The 16736-nt window shown below is 42.4% G+C and overlaps 1 protein-coding gene across 2 annotated transcripts in view; it reads left to right on the forward strand.

Annotated features, from left to right (window-relative positions):
• tenm1 (teneurin transmembrane protein 1) overlaps positions 1-16736 on the forward strand; it is a 306672-nt gene that overhangs the window by 261367 nt on the left and 28569 nt on the right. For both annotated transcript variants that reach the window (XM_088081314.1, XM_042493760.2), the window contains one exon: positions 15046-15200. In XM_088081314.1, the coding sequence (XP_087937440.1) occupies positions 15046-15200 (155 nt within the window). The remainder of the gene's footprint in view (positions 1-15045; positions 15201-16736) is intronic.

A 16736-nucleotide genomic window follows, 5' to 3' on the forward strand; every position in this document is an offset into this window, starting at 1 on the left:
GAAGGAGAAATAATCTGTTTACTGCCCTCAACAATCACACCCACACACCTGGCCACCTCTTAGTCCCCAGGTCGCACAGGAGATTTAGCCGCAGGCCTGTCACTCAGGCTACACCCACAGTCCTACATGGCCTCTTCTGTCAGTCACACTCAGCCTGTGCGTGCAATGCAGTCTGACGTTGGAGGCAGACAGCCAGTCGATGTGGAGCGCAGTAAACAAATGTAGTGCAGAAGTGTCTCCATTCTTCAAACTGCCTCTAAATACAAAGTAGCTCCAAGATTTGATAGCAGAACTTTTTTATTACCCTAAACTTCCTGAGTTCATACAGATAGCAGAGGGGGGAAAAAAGGATGATGAAAAACAAAAGAAGAAGATAAGAGAAAAACATGATTGGAGCTGATTCCTGCTACAATCTGACAGATGATCTGAAGGCTGTTATTCTCAGTCTATGTGCCCCTTCTACCTTAGAACATGATGTATCTCTGTCTTTGTACAGTAATAGAATATTCTGTCCCAAGACTCCTCCTGTTCACGCACGGTCAGGTATTTTATACTCTTTGACTCACTGCACTTCACAGGCTCTTCTGTGGCCATTGTGTTCCGACTAACCAGCTCTTATAAAGGCTCTGGAGATTTCTGCCTGGAGCCCCCTGGTTCCCTGTCATCCATCTGCCACAGCCCACACTCATCCTCCTCCCCGCACCCTCTTACCAATGGTAATGAGTGGTAGACTTCACAGAGAAATATCTGTCCGTTTTTCTTTTTTGAAGCCGTGGCTCTGTGATTCTCTGGCATTGATCTTGTCTTGTGTCCTCTGGTGAGCTCGTCGCTCCAAATTAGAGCCTTCCTTCTTTCCACCCCGCCTTCTCTCCATCTCTTTCTCCGTCCTTCCTTCTTTCTCATCGACGCATTATCCTCATGCCTCACTGTGGACATAGCTTCAGTAGGCCTGCTGTGACACATAATATTGTTACAACACGGCAAACAGTTGTTAAATAGTAATCCATAATTTTAATTTAGCCAACAATGTTGCAGCACTATTGAGCGCACTGCAGTTGACCAAGTTTATAGTCTCTCCATAGCGTAAACAGCAGGGATTATCTTGTGTCCTTCAAACACTCACTTATGAATACAAGATCTGGGGCATTGTTTAGAGTTGGCTCCACATGCGCTACTGCAGTCAATTAGCTCGGTAAATAAAAGGCCTTGCTCCATTTAGGATGGATCCCATGTCTGACATGAAAGAGGCATTAGTCCCACAGGACCCAACAGCCTTGGCTCGCATCTCTGGACTCCTTCTGTTCATAACATGAAGGGGTGCTTTTTTATTTATTTTTTTTCCAACATTTGGTATATTATAGTTGTGTGTATGTAAAAATAACCGTTTCATGTGTATGTTTGGACAGAGGAGTTCAGAGAGTGACTCCAGTGATTGAGAGTTTAATTGTTGTTGTTTGCCATGTGCAGGTCTTATCTGTTATTTGTTGACTAGTCTCAGACAGCAAAGCTGATATCCTCAGAGAGAAGTGAGTGTGCACGTATGTGTGTGTGAGCACGTGGTAGTGCGAGAGCTTGCAGTGTCAGTCTCTCACTCCGACCCACAGGGGGCAGACTAATGCCCTTATCAGAAGCTGACATGCTGCCACCACATTTCTCCCTCTTGCCCCGTCGGTCTCTCTCTTCTTCTTTTCTCTCCTCCTCTGCTTTCTTTCTGTCTCTTTCTCTGTGTTTCTGTATTCCCCACACAGACAGACACAACACATTTGTCCCCATCTCACTCGGCCCCACAGCTGCGAGGCACGCCATTGGAGTTGCGATAGCAGGGCCGGGGCGCAGGATGAAGCAGTTCGGTTTAAACTGGTTGCGGTTATTAGCATGTTGAACAGCCAGAGAGTTTTAAAAAAAAAAGAGTCACAGCCAGGGGTAAATACGCTTCACATGGTGCATCGCTGCTTGGCCACCAACCTCAGACCACAGCAGCCAGGCTGCATGCTGTACACTACAGTATCTGTGTTGGCAGGTGGTTGACATATAAGCAGCTTAGGCGAATGAATATCTTCACACATCGGGCGCCAGTCTCATTTACAGAAATGGCTAAAAACATAGCAGTGTGCATAGGAGCGTTTCCCGGTTTGTTTCATCTGTGTGAATCAAGCTTTCGATGCTGTCAGCAAGCCCATACTCAAACCATTAACTCAGCAAACACTGGTCCCCTGCTCCTACTCCAGCAGTGGAGTCATATGCGTGGTGGTGTCCTGCAATTGCTCTAATCACTGCAGCTTGAATCTGACTTTTTCTTGAATTTGCCAGTTCCCCAAGACTGTATTCACTGGCTGCAGCAGTGAAGTTAGAAGATCTCCTAGGGCTGTGTAGCCTCTATGCCAGCTGCTCTGTGTTATAACTTTGGAATGAATATGCCATTGTTATTCTACCTCTGGCTCCCATAGCATTTAGTGCAGAGTGATTGTTGCGTCTCACAAAATAGAGAGAGGGAGAGGGGGGAGCGGATTAAATTGATAGAGAAAAAGGGGGAGCTCAGAAAGAGAGTGAAAGGAGAAAGTGGGCACAGCAGAGAGTGAAAAATAATATGAAATTTGTAGAGAAAATAGAGAATGGAAGGAAGGAGAGAACAAGAGTGAATGAAAATGGATAAAGAGAGAGAGAGAGAGAGATGGAAAGAACTCAGTGTTTTGCATCTAAATCCTGCAGCGTGCAGCAGTCCCACACCTCATCTGCATATTAAACTGGCCCTGTGGCTGCCTTCCCTCTCAGAGGGTCAACTATCATTGTTTCTGTTGGTTTAAACAGAGCACTCCTTCGCAAAACAAGGGCATCAGATAAGTCACACTGTGTTTTTAGCTCTAAGATTCGGTTTGTGTGTGAGCCTGTGCATATGTGTGCACAATTTTTAACAGCCTGCTCCTGTGTTTCATTTCACATTGACCGAGCTTTTGTCTTTGCCCCTGGACATTCCTGCATTAATGATACACACATGAATTAATCACACAGCAAGGCAAACAGCAGCATACTCTATGATAATGCAAATTAGAAAGACGCCATTGGGTCATGCTATTTCTACCACAGCTTGTTTTCTCAATGCAGCATCCATGATAATTAGAAGATCGGCAGTGGTTTGTGCAACAGACATGCATCACTGAGCAGCCACAATAAGAAGTTCTGCCTGAGACTATTTTCTCCCAAAACTAACACTGAGAATATAGCTGCCAGCAGCAAATCCAGAGGGTCAAGTAAAGGAGTATCAAGCAAAGCACACAGCACACAGGTACATCGAGGACTTGTCCAGCCAGTGAGCAATTTTTATATGATTGGAGAAAGAGTGGCAGAGATATGGCCACTGTCCTGTTGCATATTTACTGCTGACTTTGTCACAGCCAAACAGTCCGCAGTATGTGATGTAAGTGTTCCTGACAGAACTGCAAGAATCTTAAAACTATTCTCTCACCACAAAAGGATTCTGATAATAAGGCCATTCAACTGTATTGCATTGTCACACATGAAAAAGCAGTTTTGGTAAATAACACACACTGTACACCCTCACTTCAGAGTACATGTTTTCATTGAAAATAAGCAGCTGGTGCATGGTCTTACCCATGTGTTGTTAAGGTCAAGGAAAATGTCATATGCTCTGCATATAGTACCTTATTGTATATTACCACAAGTCATACTATGTGTAGGTTTTTGAGTGTTTTGATGTTTTTAAATGACATAAATATCAGTGATATAATTTCCCTTTTTTGATGAGCGTGATCAGCGTTTTGCAATATGTCTGTTACTATTACTGACAGGTCAAAGTTTTAGCCAGTTTCATCAGAGGTCAGCTTCAAGTCAGGTTGCATAGCGGTTGCTTGTGCTGCATTGGCTCATATGTTTGATCAATCACTGTACACTTTAGTCACTTAAGCTTCCTCTTTTGCTGGGAGCATACCTTTTTCTAAAATAGGAGCTAAAAATAGTCCCTCAAACCAATAAAAACTATGTCCATACCTAGTTGAGGTATGGACTTGAGGTGCAGATACAACTAAAAGGGGGTAGTTAGAACTCTTAGAACCATTAAGAAGTTTCTCTGGTCCAAAATGACTAATGCTTTTGCTGTGTAAAATGTCAAACCTACAGTAGGTTTTTGGTGTGAAAACTCTGTCAGAAGTCATGACTTGCATTACCACAAGACGTTGCTTGTCTGGAAATGTAGACATGGGTCATTAAAGCATTAGTACAAATGTTGTTTTCCCGTGAAGACAAGTCTCAAATATGATAAGACAGCTGCTCCTCAACAGAATGAGGACTTGGCTGTCAAACACCAAAAATAGCTCTCAACAGTGGCTGAAATTACCGGCTTAAATTGATCAAAATATATTCACATGGATCTCTCTTGACCTACAGAAATGTAAGAAAAAACATTTTGAATACATTAGTGTGTTACAGCCCATGTGTTATCTCAACTTGGGCCTGATATTGACATTTGGAGTAATGTTTGTATCACCAGTAACTTTGAAAGTACTCAGAACTTTTAGTTATGATTGTACAAAGTAATTTGGAGAAACAACTTACAGTACTTCCTTTTTATGCATCTTTGCCGTTTAAAGAAATTCAGCAGTGTGCCCAGATGGTTTGCAGCACAAAAATTCTGTTTATAGACCTTTTTATTGCTATTCGGTTGCTATGGGAACAGCTTTGTTCCCTGTTTGTTGCCTTTACTGTATTAACAAACATTACAACAGAAAATACAAAAGGGACCCATGTAGACTCTTTATGTTGTCAAATTAAAAAATGTCTGTTAGGTGAAATAAAGGCATCTCAATATTTCAACCTGCTGTATATAGTTAACCCTCTGAGACCCACCACACACCAGTTCTTGTCTTTTTTTAGGGGGTACTTAATTTGAGATGAAGCTCAGCACTTTGTGTCAAGTTTTTCCTCTAATAAGTATTTAACAAACGTTGTGTTTTGGTCAGGCGCCAATTCAGACTTTGAAAGATTTGATTTAATGTGAGTTTAGGACTTTATGATGGAGGTACATGATGGCTTCTCCCATGTGTCTCATTATGTCTTATAAGTTGTTGCAGCAATTTTTGGGTTGAAGCCATTTGTTACACAGATTTTGTGCTAAATTTAAGTGCTTTTACCTCTCAAGAATGTATAAAAATGGTCAAATATCCCCCCAAAAAATCCATTCTGTGATTTGGAATCAAAAACTTTTGACATTTGGAAATTTCTATAAGGAATACAACTTTTGCAATTGGATGGCAAGCACAAACATATTATCAATATACTTTTGAAACCCATACATGAAAGCCAAGGGTCTCTGCTGTGTGGATGTTATATTTCATGAGGCCGTGATAATACTTGATGTCAGAAAAGGTCTTTTTACACCGTGATGTCCCTTTCAAAAAATTGTCTTACTGCAGTGAAATGTCTATTGGGGCTAAAGTAAACACACACGAATAAGATTAAATCGACAACAGCTTTCCAGTCATACCCAATTTATGCAATTCCAAAACTGTTTAGGGACCTTAGTGTGCAGAAATATTCAAATGCAGTAGGTGAAAATTACACATCTGTACTGCATGCAAAAAGCTGTGTAGTTTTGCCCAAAACTTCATGGGGCTAGCATAAAGAAGACATCTCTGTGAGGAGTACTCACTGGTGCCCATAGAACTTTTTTTGGATATCTGAAGGTGATAGTTCAAGGGACCCTTGTGAAAATGGCCCTGCCAGAGCTTTGTTTAACACCTTCCCATAAGGTTAGCATGATGTGGTTGGTACCAATGGATTCCTTACATCTTCTAGTTTCATATGTTGCCAGTATCATGACTCACTCTCAGCCTATTGCAGCCTGTGAAAGACAGTAACGTTGGCCGAGATCACCAGAAGCCTCATAGGTCTCTCAGGGTTAAGATTAACCCTGTAAAGCCCAATTATATAATATAAACTGATCAAAAAAATGTTTTTCACCTTACAGATGTTGTAGGAAGTTTAAGGGAAATGTAAAATTGCTTTGTTGGCCCTAGTTGGGAGCCAAATTTCAGTATTTGTACTCACATAGTCTGAACAAATATACAGAACAACTTAAGATTCATTTGCAGACTTGATTGCTTATAAAGCACCACCACAGTTTATATCTTAAACAGTAGTCACAAACAGTCAGATTTTTATGAATAATGATTTATTCATAATAAAAAAGATAGTTGTATTTGCAAAATTGAATTTCATATTTGATCGAGTGCTCAACTAAGTTCATTTATAATGATAGTCCCAAAGACAGTTGTTTTTTTCTGAGAGTAAAGACTAAATTTACACTTGTACTCCGCAATGATGCAGGGAAATAGCATCATGGCTGATATTCAGACCAGAAAAATCAGTATTGGTCCATTAAAAATAATTTTTTAGCCAGAGATACCTGTCATGGGGCATGGTGTGTGTGTTTGATTGGGGCTAAATATCTACATAATCACCAGCTGGACAGTCAGGAGATGCACAGTTAATTCTCAAAATAGCAGACTAACACATAGGTTGACATTGAGCAGAAACAAAAAGTCATCTTGAGCCAAAAAATAAAGTTTGTTAATAGATTCAAACATGAGTTTAGGGCCTGATGGTGGTGCTGGATGGATCATTGCACTGAGCCCAATGTTAAGCAATGTCATGTGGCTGGGACTTTATTGTCCACCAGATAAATGGATAAGACGTGTCTGGGGCTACTTTGAAAAACAGGGATCCATCTCAGAGAGGAGCTAGTCTGCGTCCTAATCACCTTGGGTCAGAGGAGGACTCATAGATATTCTGTGAGGAAATAGTGAGCCCACTGCCAAGATTTGCTAAAGACCAAAGAAAATATAGTCAATGGGCTTAGAGGAGGCAAATTTATGCTGACTTAAAACGAGGCTCTACCTGTAAAACGCCTGCTATTCAAGTAATGTATTAAGTAGAACACTATACAGACTGACAGCTACCTTGTTTGTAGTCGGAGTGTGTAGGGTAGCTTCAGAGAGATTACTGAAGCTCACTGTGTGTGTAATGAAGCCCTGAGTCAATAAGAGATGCGGGCTGAAGGCCAAAGGCTGAGCCTGTGCATCAAAGGTGCAGCGTTTGTGCAAGTCAGTGTGTTTGTGCATGCTTGTTTTTGACTGACAGCCTCTGGGTTCCTGGACCTAATCTGCTTCTCCCACTGAAGGGACATAGAGTTAGTTATGGGTGCCTTGCTAAAGGTATGTCAGGTTGGCAACGTCAGCGTGATCATCGGAAATGTGACACGCGTGTCACTTTAACTGGTCGAGATGGCCACCGCTGGCAGCTGGCCTGTCAACCTCCACCGGGAACCTGGCAAGCTGACAGGAGGAGTGGAGCTTTGCCACTGTGTAGGAGTAAATTGCATTTACTCTAGGTGAATGCCCAACACAGACACGCACATTCAGATTGAAACATTTGTTTCGGTTTGTGGTGGGGGTGGGGGGTCTGATGAGGGGAGAGATAGTGAACTCGTGCCCATGCAGGTTGTTTCTACCTTGATTCTTTAAACATGCTGACAGAAAGATGAATAGAGTGATGGTGGCAGGCACAGTTCAGCTTGGCAGTCCAATTGAACCTGCCTGTGTGAAAGTGGGGAGAGAAAGAGGGGGGTCTGCTGCTGTTATGGGGATGGGAAAAACAGAGCCAGTAAATGTTTGCACCTGGGTACCATTATCACCTGCGGCGCTCCACGAGACCAGTGGCCAGACCTCCCTCCAAGGAAGCACTCGCACAGTTGGAAAATGTGAAAGAAAAATCTAAAACGGCTGCAAAGCCGACTATCTGTGATAGAGAAGGCACTGCTTCTGGCTCAGTTATTGCGATGTCTTTGTACTGTGTTTGCAAAACTTTGTTTGGGCGGAAGCTGCACATAGAGATTTGCAATCTATAGTAGTTCAGTGCCACTATTTCAGTCATGAAAACATTTGTTCCCTCCCATCTGATCCCGTTTCCTCTTTCTACCATTGCAGAGCCTCGCTGGCTTGTTGTTGTGATGGTGTGTTTGGTAAAAGAGCTTCTATTGATAGACCTCCTTGTGTTTGTTTGATGTTCTAAACAGTGCGACATAATCTGTAGACGCTCCGCACTGATCCAAACCCCTTAGCCTTTCATGGAGCTTTCTAGTCCAAAGCATTTCAATTGCTTTTATAATTGAGTTTGTCTGCTGCCTCTGTGATTGCTTTGGATCTCTCTTTTGCTATCAAACAAGGCAATTACTGCCAAGTCGCATATTTTCACCAACACAAAAAAAATGTTTATTCGTACAAAAAATTAGCATGCAACTATTGCAAAATCTCCTTTCAGTACTCTGCATGCTTACAATGTCTCGCCTTGCCATACATGTGTAGTCGGGAACCAACAGCTAAAAAAAAAAGGCAGCTATCAATAATTAATTAATGCGGGTTAATATGTTAACAAACTTATAGCGGTTGATAATTAGATGAGCCACAGTGTCTGATTCAGACTTAATTACTAAGCCACTGTCTGTTCTGTGGGGCTTTAATGAATAATTAATTACTAGAAGCATGAATTATTACTGCTTACCAAAGATCTACCAGAAATACACGTCCGTCCTCGTTTATGGTGCTATCTTGTATTGATTGATGATAAGTGTTTGATCGGGTAAAATAAGAGCCATCGGAAACAGCGCCTGTACTACAGTACTGCAGTTCATAAATGTGCATGTCACAGATCACAGAGCAGTGTTTGATGCTGAATCTCAGTGTGCGGTTGATAGGAGCATAATTGATGAATAGTCGTGACTGTCATTTTTTTTTAATGCAGGTGTGAAATCATGCACTGAGAGACACACACAGACACACACATGTATGGACACACAAATATGCACAGCCCTGCAGTCAAACACGTGCACACACAGAATCAGTATGGTGCACAGAGCCATTTCACAGTGCTAAGATTGAGTGAACAGGTTTATTTTCCCCCCTTTAGTGCACATGGGCAACCTCAGTGTCTTCAAGAAAGTTGTGTGTGGGAGTGTGAATTTCTCATCTGCAGACACTCTGATTTATCCGCTCTATATTTGCATATGGGCACAATGTGATTAACTGCCATGCCTTATCTTTTTGCCTAGCTACTTCACCGCACACACACCCACACGCTCCACACTGCGAGCTTGCACACACATCGACATGCGCACACGTTCACATACATTCACCCATTCGCATACAAGCAGCATTGTGTGTACTCAAGGAGCAGTGATGAAAGGGAACAGTAAGCCACACAGCCAGCTAAAGACTCTTTGAAACAGTGTGTTCTTCAGCTTCACTTACAGTCGGACTGAAGCAGTTAGCGAACCCTCCAGGCTCTCCCTGGCTAATTTGGTTGACTTTATTTATGGCCAGAGTCCCTCACTGGGACAGGTTGTGCAGGTGAAACTGTCCATCTGTCTACATTCAGTTGTCAGTCACACACAGTTACTTTGTACAGAGAGGAGCTATGGGCTATAATCAGCTGCAGCTAGCATCATTTAGATGCTGTAATAATATGTCAGTCCATATCATTAACACCCACCGAGCCTGGGGATACATGAGCGCAGATTGAATGACTTGCTCCTCAGGCTGCTGGCAATTTCTGTGTGTGTGTGTGTGTGTGTGTGTGTGTGTGCGCGCGTGTGTGTGTGCGCGCATGTGTGTGTGTGCGCGCGTGTGTGTGTGTGTGTGTGTGTGTGTGTGGTTGTGTGCGTGTGTGTGTGTGCGCGCGTGCGCACGTACACATCGCTTACCCCCATGTGCACGTTGTGACTGTATGAAAGTTTCAGGTATAAATGGAACTTCCCTACATGCACGCATAATGCTTCTCCTTCCATAAACAGATCCTTTAAATAGGATTTCTTTTGCAGAATATGTGCTTATTTTGCACTTAGGTGGTTGTTTAGCCGGCTGACAGACACTGATGTGTTTGTTTTCTATACAATTTTACAATTCCTCTTGCTTTGATCCATAGAGGCAGCTCTTTTGGCAGCCGCGCTGTCAACATGTGAAGGGTGAAAGTACTGTAGAAGGGAAACTTGAACAACACCAGAAGGCTGACTTCCTGCACTCTTGAGGGCTTAGGCGTTAGCAGTCAGTATGCAGCACACACATATACGAACGCACACTCACACACACACACACACACCACATCCTGATGTTTCTGTATGCCAACAGGGCTGTCTACTCTTCCTGCAAAATAATAAACATAATCCACAACTTTTGTTATAATTAGTCTTTCTCACCCCATCTCATTTCTCACCTTATAAATTTCCTCACCTTTCCTTTACTCTCTGCTCAGAAAATCCCCTGGTGGCTCCTTCTCTTCAAATAGCTGTAATCAACACTGATGCTCTCGAAGACCCCTCTCCAAGGCTTTAATCAGATTGGATTGTATTGCGATGCCACAGGGGGCCGTTATAACTGATATTCTTTTGACAAGGACAGAGAACAAAGAGATTCTTTGATTGAGAGTGATTGGCCTGTAATGGTTAATTGAAGCAATTCCTCATCATGTCCCTTTGTCTCATCACCACCTCTCTCCTCTTTCACACCTCTTTTGGTGCTGTCTGTCTTTTTCTCTTTGGCTGCATTTTCTCCCTAAATCTGAGATGAATGTGAATAGCATCACTTTATCATCCTCTCCTTCACTCCTCTCCCTCTGTTTTTTTCCAAGGTCAATCCAACTCCGTCTAATTCACTTTTCTTTGATGATAAAATCCAGTCCCAACTTTAGCCAAATGTCCGTCTCCCTCCGGAGTTGAGATTTATCTCAATTATTCCTCCACCAGTGTGTGTGCCAGCTTCTAAACATGAGTATCAGAGTGCCAGGTCCACCCAGGGAGACACGGTAAATCTTTTGATGTCTTGTGAGTATCCATCGGCTATACAGAGCGGCCATAAATTCCCTTAACACAGCGCAGAGCTTTACCCACAACAGCAGGAAATCCAGCCCCTGACAAGGAGAATGTGGACTAATCTGCCGCCTTTTCAATAAACATGCCGAAATACTCTTAAACAACGCATAAACTGGCGTAAATCCTTTCGCCAATGCCAAGCAATAATAGCAATCGCTCTTCATTGTTGTGCTTGTGTGAGGATGAATAAGTCAGTGCGGTCCCGTATTTATTGTCGATGATAGATTGGCAGCTATTTAGAAGCCGCTTGTGCGAATATAAGACATGCAGATCCTGAGCATGCATACTGAGGATGTCAGAAAAGCACAAACAAAGGCAGGGAAGACAGAAATGAGGGACTTTAGGATGGAAGTCAATAGAAGCAAAGGAGAGAAGAAAGCGTAATATCCAGGGACAGAGAGGGAAAGAACAGAAATCAGCATTGAGAGAGAGTCCTGGCTGTCTCGTCATGTCCTTGTGCAGGATTTATGAGCTCTAGGATCAGGGACAGGTTTAGGGTGCTAGGAGGGGGAATGGGCGGAAAAGTGAAAGGAAAGTAGGAAGGCTCTAAGGGTGGTGTTAGAGCAGGAAAAATGTGCCGACTCTGAGACCCAAGCAGGGTGAGACTGTGAGTTGAGACGTCTCTCCCTCGTAATGCCAGGTGACAGGAGGAGAAATGGAAAGGCAGAGGCGAACTAAAGGAAGAAATAAAAAATGGGCCCAACAGAGAAAAAAGAGCCCAGACATTATTGAAGGGTCAAAGGGCACTGATTTGATTAGCACTTATAGCATACAGGGCAGGTTTGAAGGCGCAGAACAACAGAAACAAAGCAAAGGACAACAGGGAAAAAACAAGGAGAGGGAAGAGGGAGCAGAAGAAGATCAAGTTAGGGAGGATGGAGAGCGAGGGAGAGCTAGAAGTGGAGAGGAAAGGTGTTGTTGGGGGGGTTGAGACTGTGCGGGAGGTGTAATCTGTCTGTGTCACAGGGATGATGAAGGGGCCAGGAGGGAGAGCTCTGCAGTTCACCTTCTGGCCTCTGGAGGAAACGCACTGACCCTGGCCCTCCCCCTGCCCACCTCCCCTCTACACCCCACTCCACCTGCACGATTTATGACTCACAGGGTCGGTCCAGGGTTGCTCGGTTTGAGGACATTTGCGAATCTCGTTGTGGTGGCGGCGCACCGTGTTTGCATCAGTGTGTGTGTGCGCACATGTTGAATGAAAACACGTGTGAAAAAGGCTATTGTATGTCAAGGAGGATGAGACCTTAGGGCCGCCTGGGGAAAAGGGCAGCGGTGATTTCTATCCGGGGCTCAGAAAGCGAGCACAGGCGCATCCCCGCATACTCCAGTATGACAAAGTTTGAAAGGATAAAGACTGACAGAACCAGAATAAAAATCAAGGGAAAAATAGGACAAGATGACTGAATGACGGAGGTGGAGTTGGAGCCGCACTGCATACTGATGGTGTCGCGCCATTGTCCATTTTTATTATGGTGTGCTGACTCTTCTGCATGGCCAGATCACTGTTTGAATTTTATTAAGAAGTTTCATTTTCTGCAGGGGTTGCTGCGGGGTAGGTAGCTTAATGTCCACATTATATCTGAAGCCAAGATGATTGACAGATATATAATATATGGAATTTTTGATAATTAATTTAATTACATGGAGTGAGGTTGTACGGAAAAAATACAATACAACAATCTTTGGTTCAGCTTCTCCTTTACTTTTCTCCATTGCTTCAACAAAGAAATGTTACAAAATAAAGTATAAAGTTATAACAAATAAAAGTGAGGACATCAACTTGTGTTTGGGACAAATTTGATGGGCATTTTTGATTATTTTCTGACATCTTAAAGTCCCCATGAAATGAAAAATGCATTTTCCCAGTGTGGATCCCGTGTCTCTTTGTTAATTGATTATTTATCTATTGTTACGGTCCAAACATATTTCAAGTATCAGAGTTTTTTTTACATCAAAATCCCTGTCTGTCAGGGGAGTTTACAAAAGTTTATCTAAGTCAATGAGACTTTGGGCAACCACACTTTACCGTTTGAGGCAGAGCAACATGGAGAGAGATAGAAAGATGTGTGTTTGGTTATCAGTGGTCAAAACCATTGTTTTTAATTTCAAAACAATGTGGTAGAGGTCTAACTTATTGATCTTGTCCCACCTATGACATTAGGTCCTTAATTTACATTTATAAAATTAATGTAAACTTACAGAGGTTTGGAGTAAGTTACTGCGGTTCGGTTTAGGAAAAGAAACATAGTGAGAACGTACCTTAAAAATGATGCTCAGTTCACACAAAGTTTATATGGTTCCGTCCACCCATCTCAAGGGTAAAGTCAGGATTTTTGTGACCCACACCACCCCAGCCTGCCTCCTTACAGGAATGCTTCCTTGTTTACTCCCATCATCGCATTGGTCACATGGTCACAGCTTTTCAAAATACATGGGATATGTACAAATTTGGGTGTATTCCTTTTTATAGGACAAGGTATGAACAGTTTGTGAGAACAGCCTGAGTGTTTTAACTTTCGTTCATCTTCTGGTATTTTAACCTTCAGCTTTAGTGTTCTGGCTCAGCCTCACCACTCTTATCCACCTTGCTCCCGTACACAGCAGGCATCTATTTATAGTGAAAACACTATAACCTGCTGCATGCTGCCCTCCCAGCACCAAATGTTAATTGACTAACAAACTCAGCAGCTAGCTAGTGAACATAGTGGAGTATTTAGCAGGTTAAGAGTCAGATATTTCCATCAGGAGTTGTTAGGGACCAAAACAGCCAAAAGGAGAATTAATATTTGACTTCCATTCTTCAGGTGGCCAGAAATACGACTCCAAATGAATTGCTCCATGTCAACAACACTAGCATGTGTCAGTTGGCAACTGTTTTAATTAATAGGGTGCTAATGTTTTGTGTTTTTGAGTTATTCCACTGCACAAGGAGCAACAAATGAAACTACACAAATAAAGGATTGATAGTAAAAAAAAAAAAGGCAGATAAATCAGTAATGAAAATAATAGTTGGTTGTCACCCTATTTATATCTTTTCACCACACTACTTCATTCCATGTGATTGTTTTTTTATGGTTCCCTTTGTTGCATATTGTATTGCACCATTTAGTTTTATGATTGATTGTGGTTATATATAAAGTAGGCTTTGTCTCCATTAAATCATGCATGAGGCATGCTTTGGATATAGGGAAATATACATAAACTTGACAAGACTTAATGATAAACCATAAACACAATGTATTTTTAAATGGCCCAACGGTGAGACACATGCATTGGAGATGGCAAGTAGGAAAACTGAAATATGGCTTATTGTTGCAGATGCTAAGTGAAAGCAATCAAGCAGAATTGGCGGCATACGGTATGAGAGGTGAGGGTTGAGTTGTGGAATATTATTGCTGAGGAGTTGAGTCAAAGGGCTGTTTTCTGTATGGAGATGAGACAGGGATGAAGGTCGCTCCTCATCCATAACAGATGATTCATAGTCTGCCCTGACCTTTAATACCTGGAGTTGCCCATCTCCCTCTCTCTCTCTGCTCACTGTCTACTGCAGACCTCCACTGCAAGGAGAGTTCAAGTATATGCTGTTCATAGCAAAACACACTGGCAAAGCATTCTTTTGCATGTGCTGTGCAGAAAAATACAGGCAAGCGTCTGCACTAATGCAGACATTCACATGTGTTTTTGATTTGTGGATGCACATACATAATGCACAGTCGCAAGCGCAAATGTGGATGCACATTTATAATGCACATTCGCAAATGTCAAAAGTTCACTGCGGCACCCTGCTCACATCTAATGTGACAAATAACTTCTTCCTCCAGTTGCATTGTTCTAATCCCTTTAGTGGGCTCTGGAATGGAAATATAATTACATTTCTGTGGTGCAGTGCCTTTGATAAGACAGCCGCTTGCTGAGCTGAATGTCTAACTGAGTTGGATGCCTCTCCGAAACCCTCTCCTCTCTCCACTGTACTTCTCTCACTCCTCTCCATCTCTTCTCTCATACTCTCTTTCACATTTTCTCCTTCTACCTTTTTGTTCTCTCACCCCCAGTCGCTCCCTCTCTGTCATCTCCAAAAGCTCATTCTGCTCTCTCTCTCACCCGCCCAGGTATTGCAGTGGATAAAAGAGGTGTTGTCTACTTCGTTGATGGCACCACCATTCAGAAGATTAATGAGAGGGGTTTGCTCTCCACTGTGATTGGCTCAAACGGACTGATGTCGACGCAGCCGCTGAGCTGTGATGCACGCATGGACATCAGCCAGGTAAGCTAATAATGCAGTCTAGTTTTAATGACTGGGAAAGAAGTAGAGCCAAATTTTGCTCTGAAATAGGCGCCATCCTCAGTTTTTCAGTGTTGTTAAGATATTCTGTAGAAATATAAGACTCTTGAATGTGTTTTATGTTGACTAATTAGGATTATTAACCCAAAAAGGTGAGAGATTACAGAATAATTATCTGTTTGTTATTCTCTTACAGTTGGTGACTGTTGTATCAATTTAAGTTGCCTGGCCTCTTCTGTAGAAACTCTTCCTCTTGAAGGTGTATGTGTGTGTTTCTGTGAGAGAGACTGAGAGAGTGGCAGAGACCAAAGACAGCTACTGTACAGATTTGATCAGCCAGCCCTCAGATCACACTGCTGACTTATATCAGGCCTATTAGAGCAGAAGATGAATTATAGATGAACTGCTGGCTCTATAGAGGGATCTCTGCCCACACATAGGGAGGCGAGCGCCTGTGTATGGGCGTGTATGTGTGTGTGAATATGTGTGTTCAGCCAGGGTGAATTCCCAGAGGTGCTCTTATATGTCTTTAAAGGGGCCCGTGTTACCTCACAATCCTTGTGTTTGTTAGTTATCAGCCCCTCCAGCGTGTCCATTCGCATTCATCCTCCATCCATGTTTGTTCTCATAAACTGCTGTGACCCCAATGTGAGGTCAGCGTCGATGGAAACTTTTGTAGCTACGGATAAACAAAGATTGCTACAGCAATATATGCAAAATGAACAGCCAAGTTTTGGCTTTATTTTTATTTTTTTTTTTAAGTCAAACTGAAAGTCATACTTTTTGTACAAGGGGCATATAATCTGTAATTATACTGCAGCTATTCTGCATATTTTTAAAGGTTTCAAAACTATTTGTGGAAACATTTTCTAGTCTAGTTTCTATTTTCTTCAGTGTCTGTGGCACACTACTGACTGGAGCATGTGCTGTTTGTCCTCTGAACTGGGGATGCTCCTAATGACTAATTTACAGTAGTTGACGCTTGAACAGAAGTTGAAACTAGCACAATTTAATCTATTAGGTTACACACTGTTTGAAATAAATATTGTGTATATTCTAAGAGCCATTTAAAATCTTTGATCACATTTTTCAGTAACCAACTTGTGTGGCACTTTGCACCATGTTTTTGAAAATTGCACATTATCCTACAAAAACATGACATAACAACTCACTAAATAAGAGTCAAAAAATATAATTTGTTAACTGAGTATTTAACGTCCCGTCTTATTTAAAAACACACACCCACATGTTAACCCCCACATGTATGAGTGTGAATGCAAATCATACACACTAGTTCAGGCTTGGTGGGATCTCCCCTCTGCCCAAAAGCACCTCCTACGTTCAGCCTAGCAAGAAGACATGCAAGTGTCCATGAGGCTGGGACATACTTTCTGCGTTAAATGCCATAGACAGCTGCAGACTTGTAACGCTTGCGTGCACGCAGTTTCATCCATTAAGTCTGAGAGCGCACGTGTGTGTTCATATGTGTGAAAGAGAGAGAGAGGATGATCAGAGCTG

Source organism: Plectropomus leopardus, chromosome 8 (assembly GCF_026936395.1).
Source record: "Plectropomus leopardus strain MGB_pleo_1.0 chromosome 8, ASM2693639v1, whole genome shotgun sequence".
Lineage (NCBI taxonomy): Eukaryota > Metazoa > Chordata > Actinopteri > Perciformes > Serranidae > Plectropomus > Plectropomus leopardus.